Here is a 19,374-nt window from a genome sequence, read left to right as displayed (position 1 = left end):
AACAGGAAGGTTGCATCATTACAAATATATACAAACAGGGGGAGGAAAATACAAAGAAATTCTGTACCAGATCAACTGACCTAATTGAATGACACTAAAGTTTCTAAACTCTAACCTACACCTTCATTCCCTTCTCTTCTTAGTAAATCTGTTAGACAAAGGACTTCGATTCGTATTCGTTTTTTTTTTGTGTGTGTAACTCATTACCCTTGCTATGAAATTTTTTAACAGTCCTACTTCTTTCTTTACAAGTAAAGATAAAGGTGGTGGAAAGGGAACTAACACCATCACCCTCACAACTGAGGTGTTGGAAGGAAATATGATTCTAGGGATCCACTTTCTCCCATTGATATCGTCCCGGAAGTGGCTTATCCGTCGCAGGATCAAAGTTGTACCTGCAAACAAGCCCGCATCTTTTATCACATCATAAACCACAAATACACTAAAGAGTTTCTGCAAATGTTTAAGACAGTCATAAAAGTGAAGAAACAGGGTGAAACAATTATGGTATACTTCTCAATGAATTGCCTTTGCTGGTCTGCTTCTGCTAGAGCAAAGAACTCGTCCATTTCATGTGATGTTGGGATGTGTTGCAGCGTTGAACTCCGTACTCTCCAGTTAGTATCTGCCGAGTTGGCCGGCCTAGTAGTAGAACCCGGGGTTCTTATACTCTCTGGGTCCCTTATGAAGCTGCAAGGAGTTGATTCCCTAGTGCCCCTGCAGCAGAAACAGTAGCTATTAGTTAATGCAAAATAAAATCCACAGGTAAACACTTGATTCTCGGGAGCCAGTAAAAAGGTATTAACTATTCATTTTTTTTCCAGCTTTATATCTCCCAGAACCACATTGACAACATTGCAAAGAGAACCAGACCATAATAATAATTTGAAGAATCGAGCAGAAAACGATCATGTATAAAGATTCCTCAGTGTATGATAAACGAAGAAACCCTTTATATCAACATTTAAGCAAGACGACTCTGCAATTCAGGGGGAAATAAACGAAAGATTTTCTCTGTTTTCATCGAGTTTCAGATCCTCTTTCCACATTGACATACTTCAATCACTAGTATTTTAGCCGAAAAGACATTAAAAACACCTAGAGTTCATTTAATATGCACATTAAAATCACAAAAGTTGTTCTACAACTATTTCTGCAAGAACAAATTGAACTGACAGTCCTTTTTGGAGGGGAAGGAGTCCACGAATATGAAAGAGAAAAAAAAGAAACGCAAAGCAACTCGAACAATATCAAACAAAGAGTAGTTCTGGTTGTTAGAATCTCCAAAAATCATATTGACATCCATTACCTAAACCCTCGTCAGATTATCCTATGCTCAAAGCACGGAAATACAAAGCAACTTTGAAGCAGATCTTCCAAAGGGATAAACTCAATTAGCATATTAATCCCCAATCATTCACCACATGCAAAACAAAACAAAAGGGATAAACTCGAGTTTTAAAAGCATAAAAGCATAATATATGAAAAAAAGGTGGGGCCGAAATCAATTATATTAACAAAACAAAAGAAGTTATGAATAACAAAAGAAGTTATGAATGACAAGGGAAGGTTGGTAATGGGAGTTTTATTTAAAAAAACATGGGTATATGCAATGCAGCAAATTAGACACGGTGATAACAAGATCAAAACACAAATACAAAAATGTCTTAGGTGGCGTTTGGTTCGCTGGAATGTTTCTGAGGGAATTGAAATCTGTGAAGGAATTGAAATCTGTCAGGAATTGGAATCCAATTCCATATTCTGTTTGGTTGGCAGGAAATTGAATTGGAATCCAATTCCGTATTCTGTTTGGTTCGCAGACATATTAAATGAATTTGATTTCAGTAATGTAAAATGACAGGATTGCCCTTATTGTTTTTTTTACTTAATTTTAGTTTGTTTTATAAATTACATATAACAATATATTATAAAATTTTAAAAAATATTAAATTTTAATTTTATTGATTGATTATTCATTTCAATAAATTATAAAAAACATGCTAATAAATATCATAAGTTAAAATCAACCCGATTAGGGATGGTCATGGGTCGGGTTTTTGGTCCACCGACCCGACCCGACCCGAAAACAAGGGAACCTCCATCTGAGACCCGACCCGACCAAAATAAAGTTTCACCCAACTTGACCCAAATATATGAATTAGAAACCCAACCCGAAATAATAAAAAAATTATTTTTATTCAATAAAAAAAATAACTTAATTGGAAAAAAAATTATATATAGAGGGGTATTATTGTAATTATTCCTAAATATATAAGGTAAAATTATATATTTTTTGGGTCGGGTCGGGTATTTTTCACCCTGAACCCGACTCGACCCGAATATCACACTTAAAAAAACCAACCCGACCCGACCAAAATAAAGTTTCACCCGACCCGAATATATGAATTAGAAACCCGACCCGACCCGAAATAATAAAAAATTATTTTTATTCAATAAAAACAATAACTTAATTGAAAAAAAATTATATATAGAAGGGTATTATTATAATTATTCCTAAGTATATATGGTAAAATTATATATATATTCGGGTCGGGTATTTTCACCCTGAACCCGAACTCAACCGACCCGAATATCACACTTAAAAAAACGACCCGACCCGACCAAAATAAAGTTTCACCCGACCCGACTATATTAATTAGAAACTCGATCCGACCCGAAATAATAAAAAAATATTTTTATTCAATATATGAATAAGTTACCAAAAGATTGATGAGGGTAGTATGGTCAAATTTCAATTCCCTCCGACAAGAGAATTGAATTTTATCATATAATAGATGGAATTCACTTTCCCTCATTTGATGGAAAGTTGAAGTCATGAGAGATTTCAATTCTCTTTGAAAACTTGAATCAAACATGGAAAAATAGTAGAATTAGATTCCAATTTTCCCTAATTCCAAGAAATTCCTGCGAACCAAACGTCACCTTAAATTCTATATGATTTCTTAAACACGATTATGACAGAATAGAACATAGTACATAATCTGTCAGGTCTACTTCCGTCAAAATCAGAAGTAATTGAAACCGTAAGAATCAATAATAGCTAACTTTAGCTTGTGAAGCAATTAATGATAAAAACCAGACTGATTCAATTTCTCTGCAAAACTGCAGAAAAGAGATGATGAGGTTGAAAAAAGCATGATGTAACAAAAATAGATGAAATAGATGTCCCTAGCATTTAAAATTCTTCCTAAAGCATTGAAACTCAAGAATTCAGCCGGAGGAAAAGTTCCTACTTTCCACTAAATACTCATCTAGTGCTATAAGATGTTAACTTTATTATACAAGTAAAATCGAATGCTCGAATTCTAACATTATGAATGAAAAAATTGAATTGAAATGCCTGATTTTTGTTAGTCGATAAATGGATTGAATACTAATAGTTATTAAAAAAATCCTGCTTTTATTGGGTTATAAAAAATATTAAGTATTATTATTTCCAATTAAAGCATAAAACAGAGAACAATAATAAAACCCAAACTTCCAATGACATAAATAAAATAAATTAAGAGGGAAAAAACCTCAAACCTCTCTTTCGCTTCAATGTCCAAAATATTTTCTCCAAAAGAAGCTTCAACACTAATATTATTGCAGTTGATAATATTATCATTTCCATTATCGTCTTGCACTACGTCTTCTCTTCCACTTTCACCACCCTTTTTCTTTTCCAGTTCCGAGTTTGACCCGCAACTCTCCCGGGGCCTAGAATCCGAATTAGGGTTAAGATTTCGCCCACAGCTATCCTTCTTCCTCTCCTGTAGCTGTTGCTGGTGGTGCCTTTTCGAATCATGGTGGTTCACGACAACGGGAAGCTTCTCTAGCCGTCGGCTTCGCAGCTGGAGATACGAGCCGGCTCCATTAGCCGGAGAAGTGGGGGGTTTCTTTTGGCGTTGAAGGGCAAAGTGTTCTGGATCGGGTCCGAACACCGAGAGAATCCTGTGAGAGTTCCGTAACGGAGACTTCGCCTACCGTTTTGGGCTTCTTGATGTATTTCCCCATTTGGGGATTTTGAAAGAAAAACAAATAAATAAACCGATGGTTTTGGAAGAAACAGGGTTTGAAGCTTTAAGCTCTCGTGTGAACGATAGAGGAAGACAAATGCGAAAATTTGGAAAGGATGGGGAGATTTTCAGGTGGCTACTGCGAGTATTTAGCGCTCTTCAATTTCCTTTTATCGTGTATATCTCGTGATATTTTCATTATTTTATTTTTTAAATAATAATGCAAGCTTTTTGTAAATTGTGGGTTCGGGTGAGTAAGTTTAAACATGGAATTTTAACACCTCTAATAATCATACATTAATTATTTGAAATAGAAAATAAATTAAATGTTAAATATATAATATTCAGGTTAAATGAAATAAATTTATTTTACTATAATTGTATAAATTATAATGTACTATTATATATTTAAATATTTATATATGTATATGTTTATATCTCATTATTAGACATCTTATTTATATCTCTTAATTTTTTTTAAATGTCATGTAAAGACTCTTTGTTTAATGATATCTCAATGATCAAATCTTTTTATCTATAAATACATTCACATCTTATGTGATTAAATCTTTTTTATTTATAGATATATTTTGTTCGTCAAGGATGTCCCTTGTTCCCATATGTAATGAGATAATGGGAGGTAAGATAGTAGATTGCCTCCAACACTAGGTTGAGAACAACTTTCCTAGGAGACCTCCAAATTATACAATTCCCTCCATGAGACTCGATCCCACGACCTCAATGTCAAGATTATTACAATATATCTTATTTCGTCCAAATATTATTTATCGATTACTATGTTTAATATGAATAAATTCGTGACACATTAATTCATCATTTTATTTAAATTTTTAACATCAAATTATTTACTTTAGTTAAATTTTCAGTTAAATGTCACATTTTCACTTTGCGATAGGGACAAGAGGTTTCATTAAAGCTACTTTTAATTCACTACAACTTAAAAGAGACACTTCCGATTTTATATTTTATTTTATTTTATTATATGTTTACAGTTGACAGTTATAACAAACTTCCAATTAACTCAAATCTAAAATTCATACGAATGCTATCTAAAATATTATTTTTTTTATCGAAAATATTAATATTTGACGCTACCTAACATATTTGACATTTTCGGTAAAGTGTTACCTCAAATATTATTTGTTCTACCAGAAATGTTAATATTGGCGCTACCTAAAATGTTATGTTTTCTACTTAAAATTATATAGCGAAATTAACATTTCCGATAAAAAAATAATGTTTTAAGTATCTCTTTACCGGAAATGTTAAAAAAATATTAACATTTTTGATAAGATTTTTCCTTAACCGTATATTAAGGTTGTCGTACAGAGAACTACCCTTTCCCCAGTCTCAGTAAGATTCCAAAATTCCTTTCAAATTTATAAGTATGATATCATAATTTTGAATATTAAATGAAAATATTTTTAATAATCGAATAATAAATATAACACATTTAAATATGATAAATGTGACAAATTCGGTGTGTAAAGCATCCGTAATTGTACTACTAATTTTTTTTAATCCCTTTTTTCCCATGGGATAAGGGGAGGAAATATAGTAGACTGCTCTTAACACCAGATTGTGAGCAACTTCCGTAGGAGACCTCCGAATTATGAAATATCCTCCGTAAAACTCGATCTCACGACCTCAAAGTTAAGAACCTTGTGCTCTACCAACTGAACTGGATGATCATTTACGTAATTGTACTACTACCAACCTTAATATATTCTAAATTTAAAAAATATATATTTTTATTATCAAAAAATTTAATTATTAATTAATTGATGACATAATTTTTTTTAAATAAAATCAGGAATTTAAATCTTAACATCATGAATGAAACAAATTGAATCGAAAGAACCATCTCATAATAATTTTTATGATATATCATCCGAATTAATCCACTAATAAGTTAGACATTGACGATTATACCTAAAAATAATAATCCAATATTTGTCATAAATTAACCTATAAATTAAGAACCCCACTCACAAGTGGAAGCCAATTTCTCATTGTATTTTATGTTGCTACTAGTAAAAAAGGCAATCAATTTCCACATGAAAGTTTGGATCTGTGAAAAGGAAAGGAAATCAAACGTACACACTTTGAAAACGATGAAAAAAGAAAAGAAGAAATCATTGGAAATTGAAGATTCTGAGTTAGCAATACCACCCACCTCCACCGTAACCGCCGGCCACCACCAACTTTTCAATCAAAACTCTCCTCATCATTACGGTGGGGTTTCAACAACATTCCACCCAACATCATAATACCATCAGATATTCAAAATATTCTCATTCAAATCCACTACAGATCCTTTATGAATGATAAAGCTTACTATCCGAATCCGAAACTTACTCGATCCTTAACATTTAAAACCCACAACTAACATTCGAGTGTAAAAAACCCATGATGCAGAAAAAATGGCAGCGTATAAGACGAGTAATACGTACCCCTTATAGTCATGTAACCCTTGTCTCTCCATTTATGAGCTTCTTCAACCCTGTAAATATTGACAACTCTCCCAAAGAAACAAGTGCAGAGTTTAAGAAATGATCCAAAGTTCCTTTCAGATACACATTACCAACAAGGAAAATAGCTTACCAGTTACCCCCACCCGTACCTGAAATGTCACCATCCATCTTTATACACGAGAAGTTTGATGGAGGAAGCAGTCAGTCATGAAAATGAAACAACATTGTTTCTGATCATGGTGACAGGCTCCGTCGACATCATCATAAAGAATGCAAAATTAGCAATGAAGATCGCACGGGAAATACAAAAGATAGGTGGAAAGGGGTCATGTTTCGTCCAAAGAGTGTCTCAAAGTTCCATCATTACAAATATAGACAAACAAGGGGAGGAAAAAAGAAATTCTGTACTGGATCAACTGACCTAATCGATTGACACTAGAGTTTCTAAACTCTAACCTACACCTTCATTCCCTTCACTTGTAGGATGATCTGTTAGACAAAGAACTTGGATTCAGTTTTCTTTTGTAACTCATTACCAATATGTTACAGACCAGTAGTCCGGACACATTCTTTTAACAGTTAAGGGTGATGGAAAATGGAAATAAAACCGTCAACTTTACAGCTAAGGCTAATTCCTAGTAGCTAAAACTACCTAAATTTAAGATTAACTGAGCATTTAGAAGGAAATATAACTGCTGATGGAACATTAATGCTGCCTAGGGGTCCACTTTCTCCCATTGATAACGTCCTGGAAGTGGCTTGTCTTTTACCGGATCAAAGTTGTACCTGAAAATAATCCCACATCTTTTATCAGACCATAAACCAAAAATACATTAAAGAGTTTCTCCAAAAGTTTAAGACAGTCATAAAAGAGAGAAACAGGGTGAAATAAATATAGTATATACTTCTCAATGAATTGCCTTTGCTGGGCTATTTCTGCAGGAGAAAAGAACTCATCCATTTCATTTGATGTCGGGATGTGTCGCCTCGTTGAATTTTGTACTCTTTGGTTAGTCTCTGATGAGCTGATCAGCCTAGTAGTTGAAACCGGGGTTCTTATGCTCTCTGGATCCCTTATCAAGCTGCAAGGAGTTGACTCCCTAGTGCCCCTGCACAAAAACAATAGCTACTAGTTAATGAAAAGTGAGAGAATCTAAACATAAGCACTCGACTCCAGGAAGCCAGTAGGAAGCATTAACTGTTCCTTTTTTTTAGGTTTTACAATCCCCTTCCCCAAAAAAGAAATAGCTTTGCATGTAGAACCAGATAATACCAATCATTTGAAGAATAAAGCTAACAATGTTTAAACATAAGGGTTCGTCGGTGTACAATAAAAAGAAAGTGACTCTTTTTATCACATTCAGGCAAAAGGTCTCTGCCATCTAGGGGGGAATAAATAAAAATTTCCACTGTTTTCGTTTTGTTTTGGATCCTGTTTCCACATGGATACGCTTGAATAAGCAGTAATTCAGCAGAAAAAGACTCTACAAATTTATGGAGTTCATTATACAAATTAAAATCACAAAAAACTGCTCTGTAATTACTTCTGCAAGGATATATTGAACTGACAGAGCTCTTTTTTCTGTAAGGGAGGTGGTTAAAACTAAAACGAGATAAAATTCATCAAAGTAATTCGACTTAAACAAGCAAAAAGTTAAAAGAAAAAGAAAAAGCAAAGCAAATTCAACGAATATTAAGCAAAGAAGAGTAACAAAACAGGTTTTCTGGTTATTAAAGTGTCCAAAGATCGTATTTAACATCCACTGTATTCTGTTCCCAAACCATGGAAATATAAAGTAAACTAGAACCATGTATTCCAAAGAGATGAGCTCAATTTGCACATTAATCCCCACAGAAAAAGAAAACAAACACAAAATGGTTTCATAAATTTTTATCTTGTACAAGTCATGGCATTCACCGCAAGCAGAAGAAAAAAATGTTTTGTTTCTTTCCAATAGAATAATTAGCAGCATAGATGCCTAAAAATACCTAAACAAAAGAACCAACAGATCTAAAATATAGCACCACAGAATTTGACAAACCCAAGTTTTAAAAGCATAATACTCCATTATTAAAGAAAAGGTATCATAAATCAATTATAGTAACAAAACATAAGTTATGAGTGACAGGGTAAGGCTAGTAATCTATATCCTTCGGATTCTCCATTTTTCTTGAAATACTTGTGTCTGACATCCATTTAAAACACATGGATATGGGTATATCAATATGGGATATGATCTTTCATATTTGTCCGGCATATCCATATCCAACACTCAAACCTGAATCCCAGTAACATGGCTGGTAGTTGCATAGTTTTATTTCAGAAACAAAGGTTTCTGTCATTATTCAACCACCTACTTCCATCAAATTCAAAATAACCAAACAATGAATCATTAATAGGCAACTTTTGTTTGTGAGGTAATAAAGGATATAAGCCGACTTATTTAATTTCTCTGCAGGGGAAAGACTACAGAAACAGATCAGAGATAAAATTGAAACAAATAAAGAACACTTCTTCTCAGCCATTGATTCACAAAAATATTATACCGTAAGTATAATTTCTAAACATTGCTAGAAAAACCCATAGTAGCAAATTGATGAGAAGTATGGAACTCATGTGAATATGAAGTGAAAAGAAATCACATTTGTTAGCAGATATTTTCAATATAGCAGAATCCCAGCATGAATTAAGGTTTCTTTTTTTTTGTATTTTACTATTTTTCATGTTTGTGACGAAACCAGGCGTCTAAGACATCAAGAGCAATAAAAAATACACGGTTTAACACAAATACACGAAATATAGTCCAAATATTAAAATTTCATCCTAAAACAACAAATTGCAAGAACTCAGTTAAACTAAAATTTTCTCCTTTTCTTGGGGTCTAAAATAAAATAAAAAGAATAAATTTGTGAAGTGCTTTTAATATCAGAACTTTGTGTTTTCTTCATTAAAAAGAATAAGCAATTAAAATTATAAAATACCCAAAATCCCAAATCCAATGTAAATAATAAATAAACGAAAATAAGATAAAAGCACTGAACCAACCTCTCTCTAGCTTCAATGTCCAAAATATTTTCCCCAAAAGAAGCTTCAACACCACCAAAATCATTGCTTTCATTATTATTATTATTATTGCCAGTGTTGCTATAGTTAACAACATTATCTTCTTGTCTAATGTTTTGGCTTCCAACTCCACCTTCCTTTTTCTTCCCCGAATCCGAGCCGCTGCTCACTCGAACCCTAGAATTCGAACTAGGGTTACGATTCTGTTCACAGTTATCCTTCTTACTGCCCTGTTGCTGTGTCTGCTGCTGCTGCTTGTGTCTCTTCGAATCATGGTGGTGCACCGCAACCGTCGACTTCTCCAACCGTCGACTCCGCAGCTGGAGATACGAACCGCCTCCTTTACCCGGAGCCGAAGCAACGGTAGCTGGAGAAGAAGCCGATGATTTCTGGAGGCGCTGGAGCGCGAGGGTTTTGGCTCGGGTACGAACACCGAGGGAAGCCTGCGAGATTTCCATGACGGCAACTTCCCCTGCCGTTTTGGCCTTCCTAATGTACTTCCCCATTTGGGGTTTGAAAATTGATTTCAAGAGGGAAACGAGAAGAAAGATGGGTTAGCAGTTGTTTGTTATAGAGAGAAAAGGGAAGCAAAAATAAAATATTAAATATTCCCCCCTTTTTACTTTCATTTTTTTATATTTAAATTAGTTTTTATTCATTAATAATTTATAAATAATTAAAAATATTTGTACAAAAATATGGATGAGACAATAAAAATATTGTCTTAAAAACTCCCTAAATTAGGGATTAAAAGGGATAAATCAATTTCCATCCCAAACTTTTATAATTTTTTTAATTTAACCTCTGTATTTCTTTTTCCATACCAATCATTAATGTTTTTTAATCATTTTACATTTTTATTATTATTAAAATAATTAAAACGAACAAATATAAAAATTAAGAATTAATATTCGTAAAAAATATTAAATTTATACTAAAAAATCCAAACAAGGAAAAAGGAATATTCTTTCCTATGTTTGAATAATCCATCCCGTATTTAATAAATGTATTTATTAAAAACGATAATCTTTAATATTTTTTACTCATCGTAATACGTCAGCTAATATTTATATGTATTTTTATTTTCATATATTTGTTTTTTTATTTTAAAAGGCAACAATCTGAATTTACTTTCTATATAAATTTGTTTTATAATTATTTTTTTATTGCAATAAATAAAAATATATTTTCAATATTATTACAAATCATGCCTTATATTACAAATTACGTCCAAAATCTCATCATCTCACGGTATGAGTCAAGGACAATAAGCATTGGATACCTTTTCTTAAGTGGCAACGTGGAATGTTCATTTTTATTTTTTATTACTAATTTTATTTTTCAAAGGGTAAATTATATAATATACCACTAAACTTTAGAAGATATATTATTTATACTATTGACTTTTCAATTACTCCAATTATAGCACTTAACTTTTATTTTAGCTTTAATTATACGAATGGATCATTAAATTTTAATTGTACAGTGGAATGGACGAATCTTTTAATGACTGCGATGACCTGGATAAAACGAAGTCATTTTGGCACGGTTATTAAACTTTAAGAATGTATCGATTTTATCATTAAACTTTAAAAGGATTCAATTTTAGATACTGAATTTTTTCGATCGCTGAAAGTCAATCGCCTATTTTCACCAATCGTCATTCGCGAAAATATCAATATTAAAATATTCATATCTCACTCATTTTTCTTCCCATTAGACTGGATCTTCACAAAATTCACTCAAAATCATTAAAAATCCATCTGAATGTTCCACGTACTAATACTTTATCATCATATGACAATCATTTGATAATACCAATTTTGAGATATATTGTTCATATTCTTAAAACAATAAAAGATAAATATCACCACCGTTAAGTTTATTAATATTTTTTTAATAGAATTTTACTAATATTTGATTTTAATTCCGCAATTATATATGTAATTTTATCTATATTATCGGGGATTGTATTACCATAAAACGAGCATCAATGATTCATGTAGTATAACACGACTATTTATTTTATTAAGTTAAAAGAGAATGCAAAGTAGTATATGTTTTAAATATTTTCAATCATTTGACGATAAATGTTCAATCATCATTACAACCATTATTGCTTAAACCTAAGTTTACTAAGGTAAGTTGGTTCGCGCAATTTAAGACATATAAGTAAACAGTAAAATGGAGGGGGATTCAAACGTAAAAAGAATCGGGAATGAGAGCAATGGAAGCTTGCAGTGGAGGTGAAATGTGATGCTTCCTTTTCGGCTTACTTGTTGGATTCAGGATTTGGTCCGCTAGGTACCTCGTGAGCGGCGGCTTTGAACTGTCGATCCCCACTACTGCTGGTGGTTTCCGGCGTCAAAGATGCCGGCAATGGGTGCGAATACGAGGCTGGTCGTTGAGCTGAAGACGGGGAAGAAAACGAGAAAAGTTGGCATTGACGGGAAGAGAGACAAGCAGGCGGCGGCAAACCAAGGAGGAGGAGGAAGAACTGTAGGGCAAAGCGTGCCATTGAATTGTTATGAAAAAGAAGTGGAAAGCAGCAGCGAGCCCCCAGCCACAGCCAGTAATGGAGAAGGGATATTGAATATCCATGAAAAGTTGAAAACCTGCAGGCGGACCACCGTGTCTGGCTTTAAGTTTCTGGTACCAAAAAGAGAACAAGAAATAAAACAAGATCAATTAATGGGTGGAAGGTGGGAAAAAGTTGACAAACAAAACTTTTCAATTTATAATTTTATCAGATGTAAAAAAAATGTGATATGAAAAAAAATTTAAAACATCTTATCTATTTTTTGTTTATGTCATTTGTCTCACAATTTAAACATCACATTGAATAAATTTAAAGGGTAAATTACACAAATGGTCCCCCGACTATAAGATGATGCTTTGTTGAGTCCTGACTATTAAAAGTTACAAAATGATCCTTTGATTACAGGGCGTTGCTTTGTTGAGTCTCCCAACTATTAAAAGTTACAAAATGGTCACTGACTACTCATATATTCAAAACTCGCCCTTTTCTGTTTAAAAAAAATTGATGATAATATGAACTGAATGTTAACCTATTGACTGAGATATGATAAAATATGATATCAAAATCTCAAACGAGTATCATATTTCAGTCAACATATTAACATCCAGCTCAGACGACCGTCAATTTTTTAACGAAAAATGATGAGTTTGTAATATATGAATAGTCTTGTGACCATTTGCTAACTTTTAATAGTCAATAGACTTAACAAAGAAATATTCTATAATCAGTGGATCATTTATGTACTGTACCCCAGATTTAACGACTCTCCTATTAATTACACTTAAATACAATTACATAAATAATAATTTTATTATATATATGTACGACTGTAAAAATATAATTACATCTTAATTTCATATGACTTATTTGGACATATAAATTATAATTACCCAATTTTATAAGTTCGATGTATGTAATTGGATTTGAGTATACACATGTAGCATGTTTAAACAACCATTGTAATTTATAAGTATCCATTAATTAAGTTTAATTGAAAGCATTGGTTAAAATTTTCAATTCTTAGAAGAAAGGTGTGAATTTATATAATCATGTGTATATTTACACTATTCAACTTTATAATTAATATTATTTTTTAAAATCAAAACTCATATAATTATATAATTTTAATTTATACTATCAATCGTGGCACAAAAAAATACAATGTAATTATGTTATATTAATCAAACATGTATAGGAAATTATAATTTATTGTAATCCACATATAAATGTAAGGGTAAAGTACATAAATGGTCCCTCGACTATAAGATATTACTTTGTCGAGTCCCTTAATTATTTAAAATTATAAAATGATTCCCCGTCTATAGGGAGTTGTTTTATTGAGTCCATCTACTATTAAAAATTACAAAATGGTTATCCGACTATTCATTATATTACAAACTCTTCATTTTCTATTAAGAAATAACGGTCGTCTGAGCTGAACGTTAATCTGCTGACAAATATACGATAGTTGTTTGAGATTATGATATCAAATTTTATCATATTTCAATCAATAAGTTAACGTCCAACTTAGACGGCCGTTAATAATTATATTTATATAATTATACTAGTGTTCAAACACATTCTATTTTTTATAAAAGAATTAATTATAAATTTAAAAATATAATTATTTATAAAAAAATTAAAATATATTAAATTTCAATTTTCTTTTAAAGCAAAATAAAAAAATGGTTATAAAATTAGGAGTTTGAAAAATAATTTTATATTTATTACTATAAATTAAAAAATGTACCATTACCATCACTTATTCAATTATGGGCGGACATTCATGGGGGCTAAGAGGAGGACTAATGACGAAACTCAACATTTTTTTTGGAGGGCAGTTAAGAAATTTTATATATTAGTTAAAATATTTTATTACTTTCAACTCAAATGAAATTGAAATTAAATATTTAATAACTTAAAGAATATGAACAACCAAACAGAACAAAATAAAAAAATTTGTCTATTAAAATTAGAAATAATAAAGGAGTTAGTTCATTTAAAAAAATAATACAAGAAAATTAAAGTTAACTATTTTTAATAAATGTTAACTAAATTTTGAAGTAGTAATTTGCAATTTTTAAAGTAGTATACACATTTTATTGGATAACTAAATTTAATAACATATTATATACACTTTTAAAGGGACCAACTTAAGAATTTAATATATATAAAATATATACCTACAGTAAGTTGGCCTAATGAGATGTGACACTAGATCCCTTAGCAATGCCAGAGATTTAAATCCTGACGTTTGCGAATAGAGCAAATTTGATTGGGAGGGTCGCTCTCACTTCTGCAGTAATCGATTCAGAATAATCAATTAATAAATTATAATATACCAAAAATATATATCAATGTGTCAGAGTGATTAAATTAGGAGTAATTTGAAAGTTAAGTCATCAAAATAATAAAAAAAACTTTAGCGACCAAAATAAGAGTGAGAAGATAGTGAGTGATGAATGATGAAATTTACCCATTCGCTTGTTAAGTTTTTTGAGGTACTAAAGTGAAATAAAAATTAAACATTAGGTATGATTTTAAAAAATCGAAAGTTTATATATTAAAATCGTAGTTTACCCAAAAAAATTGGGAGGGTCATGGCCCCTCTAATCCTTCAATAGTTCTGCCTACCTTGACCCGCTAATTTTTTAATATTAATTAATATTAAAAAGTATATATTTCTGAAAAATAAAATAAAAAAATCTACCAGTCTCTAAATTAAAAAAATGTATTAATGAAAAATAAAAAAATATTTTAACTCCTATTTTAATAAATTCCTAATTCTGTCCTGTCTCTAACAAAAAAAAATCATGATCTTTTATTCTTTCACAATTAAAACCTCCAATATTTCGACTTGCATCGTTATTACAACCGATAAATAAAATACTTTAATTGAAACATTTAAAATATAATGATCCAACTGTATGTGTTTGCTCAGAATACAATGACCTGTGGAGCAGTTTAACCATAAATACGTACATCAATTCACACAGATTAAATCTGTAAAAAGTAAAAACCACAACACAAATCGAATCGGGCTCGTTCTTCCAATCATTCATAGCTCTCACGATGAAGATCATCAATTTTTTCTTGATTTCATCCTTTCTCTTCTCAATTTCTAGGGTTTGCTCTCTATAACTCTCTTGTTCTGTTTATAATTTATATCTGATTGTAATAATTTCTTTTAATCGATTAGATTTTTTTTGTTACTGCAGGCTGAATATGCTGGATCTGTTTTCTTCATTGATAGTTCTACTCATCAATTCCTTCGCGCTCGATCCTCCGGCGATGTCTCTCAGGTACTTTATTGATTGATTCATTTTTCTCTGATTCAATTCATTCATTTGTAATTAGGTTTCAAGTATTATAAATTAGTGATGATTTTAAGCATTAAGGGCTTGTGGATGGTTAAGTTTATCTGGATAGAATATGTAAAATGGAAAATAACATTGAACTTTAGCAGTGTTTTAATTTAGTGACTTAGTTGTATGTAGATGTTTTGCCATGTATAACAACTTTGTTTTTCTTCTTCTTCTTCTTATTAGTTTTGAATTGTTTAATGTTAAATATTGTATTGATAACTTGAAGTTACTATCATTTTACTTCCATTTTTATATAATATGAAGTGCTTTTAACGTGTTTCTTAGATGTGGAAATATGTTTTCCTTACTCTTCATATATAAGGTTTATTGATATTGGAACGTTCATACTCTTCATATATATAAGCCTTATTGATATTGAAACATATATTTTAATGTCTCTTTTAACAGTCAGAGCCAATGTTGTTACCTGAAGTTGGTGCCACCGTGTCAGTCTTGCTTGGTTTTCCACCACCAATAACGCTTTCAGCTGCTGGTTCCTCTAAGGTTATCAATCTTGAGTAATAAATTATTTTAGTTTTCATATTTTTCTTAGAAGCTTTGATTCAAAGGTATTCTATGCATTTGTTTTTGCAGTTGAATGAGGTTCTCATTCCTAATCCATTTGATAGACCTCGTGCTGTTTTCGTGCTTGAAGTTATTGGAGTTGACGGTACCTTTAATTTTTGACTATGTTCTTTTACTCTATTTTCTTCTTCACGTACTCCTCTTCGTTGTTTTGGTTAAATAGATTTTCTTTGGTCTCCAGATCCTCTTGTTCTTGACCCGAAGAATGGTCTCTTCCACAAAGCCTTGAAGAATAGTATTCGTCTTGGTTCACATAAAGTGGACATTGAGCTTCCAGGTACCTGACCCTTTATCAATATGTAAAAGTAGTGGACTTTTATTGTGTTTTATATTTTTCCCTGAATGTAGCTATGTGGTAATTGTTCAATTTTGTAAAATTTTCTTTTAGATGAAGAGGAAGTATCTGTTATTTCTTTGGACGAGTCTCTAAGAGATTACTCTGAAGAAGAGATCACTGACTTGGTTAGTTTATAATTGTTCACAGATTTAGTTAACATTTGTTTATATTTTGTTTGATTGTTTATTTGGCTCACACATCTGGCATTGATTTTTTGTGTTTAGGCATCTTGGTTGGGTGGATCATATGTCCCTGATGCTACTAGGTCTATGCATGGAGTATTGACAATTCCCTTGGAAAATGGCGACAGTGTGAACCTTCATTTGTCGAAGGTCCTATTCAGGAACCAAAATATGTCTGCTTTTTTTGAATTGTTTTTGGCTGACAATGTATCGTAGTAGGAGTCATATGCAGTCTTGAATTCTTATTTACCTCATCTAGTGCTTTTGATTTGATTTTCCGCAGAAAGTGCACAGGAAATTTGCATCAAAACTATTTGCTCTGTTCCACAATATAATGAAAGCAATTGAGATGCATGAAGATTTGTCACAGGCTTTGCATAGACCAGCAGAGTTAATAATGGGTTCTTTTGATGGAATTAAGGTACTAAACATACATACTTCATTTGTGTAATAGTAGTATTTTTTTTATACATGTACATCTTGTCTGAAAATAAATTCTGAGACCATCGTGTTTAAGTAGGTCTCTTTTATCCTTTTCAGCTCACTTTCCTTGATAGCTTTCAATATTAATTAGAACTTTCTTGGATTGTCTCTAATTTGTAGGCCTCTAGCATAGAAAATAGTTTATTCAGGTTTCTATTTAGTCATGTATTTTCATGCTACTGTAACGTCCGTACTGCCTCGCATTCATGTTTAATTACCCACTTGCTAATCCTCTTAATATCACCACCCCCCCCCCCAAAAAAAATAAATAAAATAAATCAGGCTTTGCAGGAGCAGCTTGAAGCTGACGGTTCTGATAAGCAAGGAATGAGGATTCTGCTTGCCACACTTTCCAAGATTGTTGATTCACTACAGACAGCATATGAAGGTTTGTAAAATGTCGAATACTCTATTGTGGAAGGGAAAATGTCTTCAATTTACTACTAATTGGTTAATGTTGACTGTTATTCTTGTTGGTAGTCCATTTATAAACTCCGTGTATACAAATGCAAAGGCAGACATCTATATCTATATATATATAGGTGAAACTAGACAAGCCAATTTATGTGGAAATCTGTATGCATTTTTTATGGTGATATTATTCACAAAATTTAGAGTGAATGCTTTTCTTCTCCCGAGTTGTTGGCCACATTTGCCTTTCTTTATTCCTCTCCCCTTAATCCCTGGCTGTCAATTTGTTTGAAAACACTGAGGATTGGGCACTGGGCAGGTAAAATTGTTGGAGTTATTGTCTTTAATGAAGCATCTCAGTCAGAATCAAAAACATTGATGAATGTGATTACTACCTCACGTCCATCTCCACGTTGGTTGGAAGAAACAAAACGTCCGACTAATGCCACCCTTGCTGCACAAGTTTTGGTTAGAAGAACCCTTGCTTGGATAACTGGAATTGTTCTTCTCATTGCAACTCTCTTGGGGGTAAGACCTATGCTAATATTAATTTAGTTTGATGCCAGCTTTTACATTGTTCCTGGAGTATTCGTTTTTAAAAATTTCTTGCAACACTGGAGCTTAAATCTATTTTCATAAAATTAAATAACAAACATAGGCCTTTTAACGAACTTTGAAGTTCTTTTATCCCGGGTTTTCCATCTAATGAAAAACGCAGATGTACTGATTTATGTTTTCATCTTTGCATTGTTCTTTTAACGAGTGACTGGCTATAGGATCCGAACAAAAACAATAGGACCCTTTGGGAGAGGGAAAAATTATTCTCTCTAGATTTTCAGTAGCGAAGGCTTTGGTCCATTCTGTCATTGTCCATACAGATCCACACCGTTATACTCTTTGCTGATTTAGGAGTTTTACCGACTCTCTCTAGGTTTACCACATTGATTATGTTTCTTTTAACTGTGTCATTGATAATGTTCATATTCACTTTTTCATTTCTTTTTTACCACTGCAGGTTTACTTCCTTCTCTATATGCCGTTGACGAGGGACACACTTTTGTACTCCAATGTCAAGCTAGACTAAGCTAACATAAATAAGGCGAAGTATAACGAATAGTCAAACTATCGGAAGGCGCCCGCCATGATTTATCTTTTATTATGCAAATCGAGGGATATATTGTTACCTATGAAGCTATTTCATTCCTAGGTTATTTGGTGATGTTGGATAGGTTAATCCGGCAGACAAAATGCTCGTTTTTCTTCCATAGGTATTAGTAGTTGCACGAAGTATAAATTTGGCTATTTTCGGGTATCATATTGCTAAGGGACAGGGACTGTGAAGGAGACGAAAGTAAAGCTTCTTATGATTGTATTTTATGTAGGTTTTGGCCATTCTGTTCAATTTTCAGATGTGTATTGGGATTAGGCTTCATAGCTTCATCTCAAGCTGTCTTTGAAGGGAGTGGAGGTTGTCCCTTCAAACCAATATTTTATGGTTGGCAATTTAATTATACGTCGAAACAAATTTTAAAAAAGAGCTTAAAACACAAATTGACCCTTGAGATGGACAGGTTTTGTCAGATTGTCCCTTGAATTCTTTTCTGGTTCAAATTGATCCTTAAATATTTTTGTACCAACTTATTAATTTTAGTGGTAATTTAGCCCTGTAAAAAAATCAAGGGTCAATTTGCCGAGTTTCGAAAGTTCAAGGGTAAATTTTACAAATTTTATCAAATTCGAAGGTCATTCTTTACTTTAAGTCATTAAAATATATCATATCAAACACCGATTCGGTAGAATATGGAATATGATAGTCATTTTAAACAAATATAAATTAATGTCGTAAGAACTGGAACATTTGATTGCATCATTTATTAAACTTTAAAAAATTATT

The 19,374-nt window shown here is 32.1% G+C and overlaps 2 protein-coding genes and 1 pseudogene across 2 annotated transcripts; 1 reads left to right on the top strand and 2 right to left on the bottom strand.

Moving 5' to 3' along the window:
- Positions 1–188: 188 nt before the first annotated feature.
- Positions 189–4,033, bottom strand: LOC120198054 (annotated as a pseudogene).
- Positions 4,034–6,820: 2,787 nt separating this feature from the next.
- On the bottom strand, positions 6,821–10,128 carry LOC120198046 (cyclin-dependent kinase inhibitor 5-like). The gene is made up of 3 exons (XM_039199442.1): positions 9,561–10,128; positions 7,420–7,623; positions 6,821–7,300 (listed from the first exon to the last, which is right to left on the bottom strand). The coding sequence occupies exons 1-3, from the start codon at positions 10,082–10,084 to the stop codon at positions 7,231–7,233; spliced, it is 798 nt and encodes a 265-aa protein (XP_039055373.1). The 5' UTR covers positions 10,085–10,128; the 3' UTR covers positions 6,821–7,230.
- A 4,984-nt stretch (positions 10,129–15,112) lies between these two features.
- LOC120198035 lies at positions 15,113–18,758 on the top strand. Its single transcript, XM_039199432.1, has 11 exons — positions 15,113–15,243; positions 15,336–15,419; positions 15,891–15,986; positions 16,077–16,152; positions 16,249–16,344; positions 16,456–16,529; positions 16,629–16,736; positions 16,870–17,007; positions 17,352–17,457; positions 17,800–18,008; positions 18,496–18,758. Exons 1-11 carry the CDS (start codon positions 15,190–15,192, stop codon positions 18,562–18,564), a joined length of 1,110 nt encoding a protein of 369 aa, XP_039055363.1. The 5' UTR covers positions 15,113–15,189; the 3' UTR covers positions 18,565–18,758.
- The last annotated feature ends 616 nt before the right edge of the window (positions 18,759–19,374 follow it).

This window comes from Hibiscus syriacus, unplaced genomic scaffold (assembly GCF_006381635.1).
Source record: "Hibiscus syriacus cultivar Baekdansim isolate YM2019G1 unplaced genomic scaffold, ASM638163v2 tig00004779_pilon, whole genome shotgun sequence".
In the NCBI taxonomy this organism is placed as follows: domain Eukaryota; kingdom Viridiplantae; phylum Streptophyta; class Magnoliopsida; order Malvales; family Malvaceae; genus Hibiscus; species Hibiscus syriacus.
This window is presented reverse-complemented; position numbering and strand designations above follow the sequence as displayed.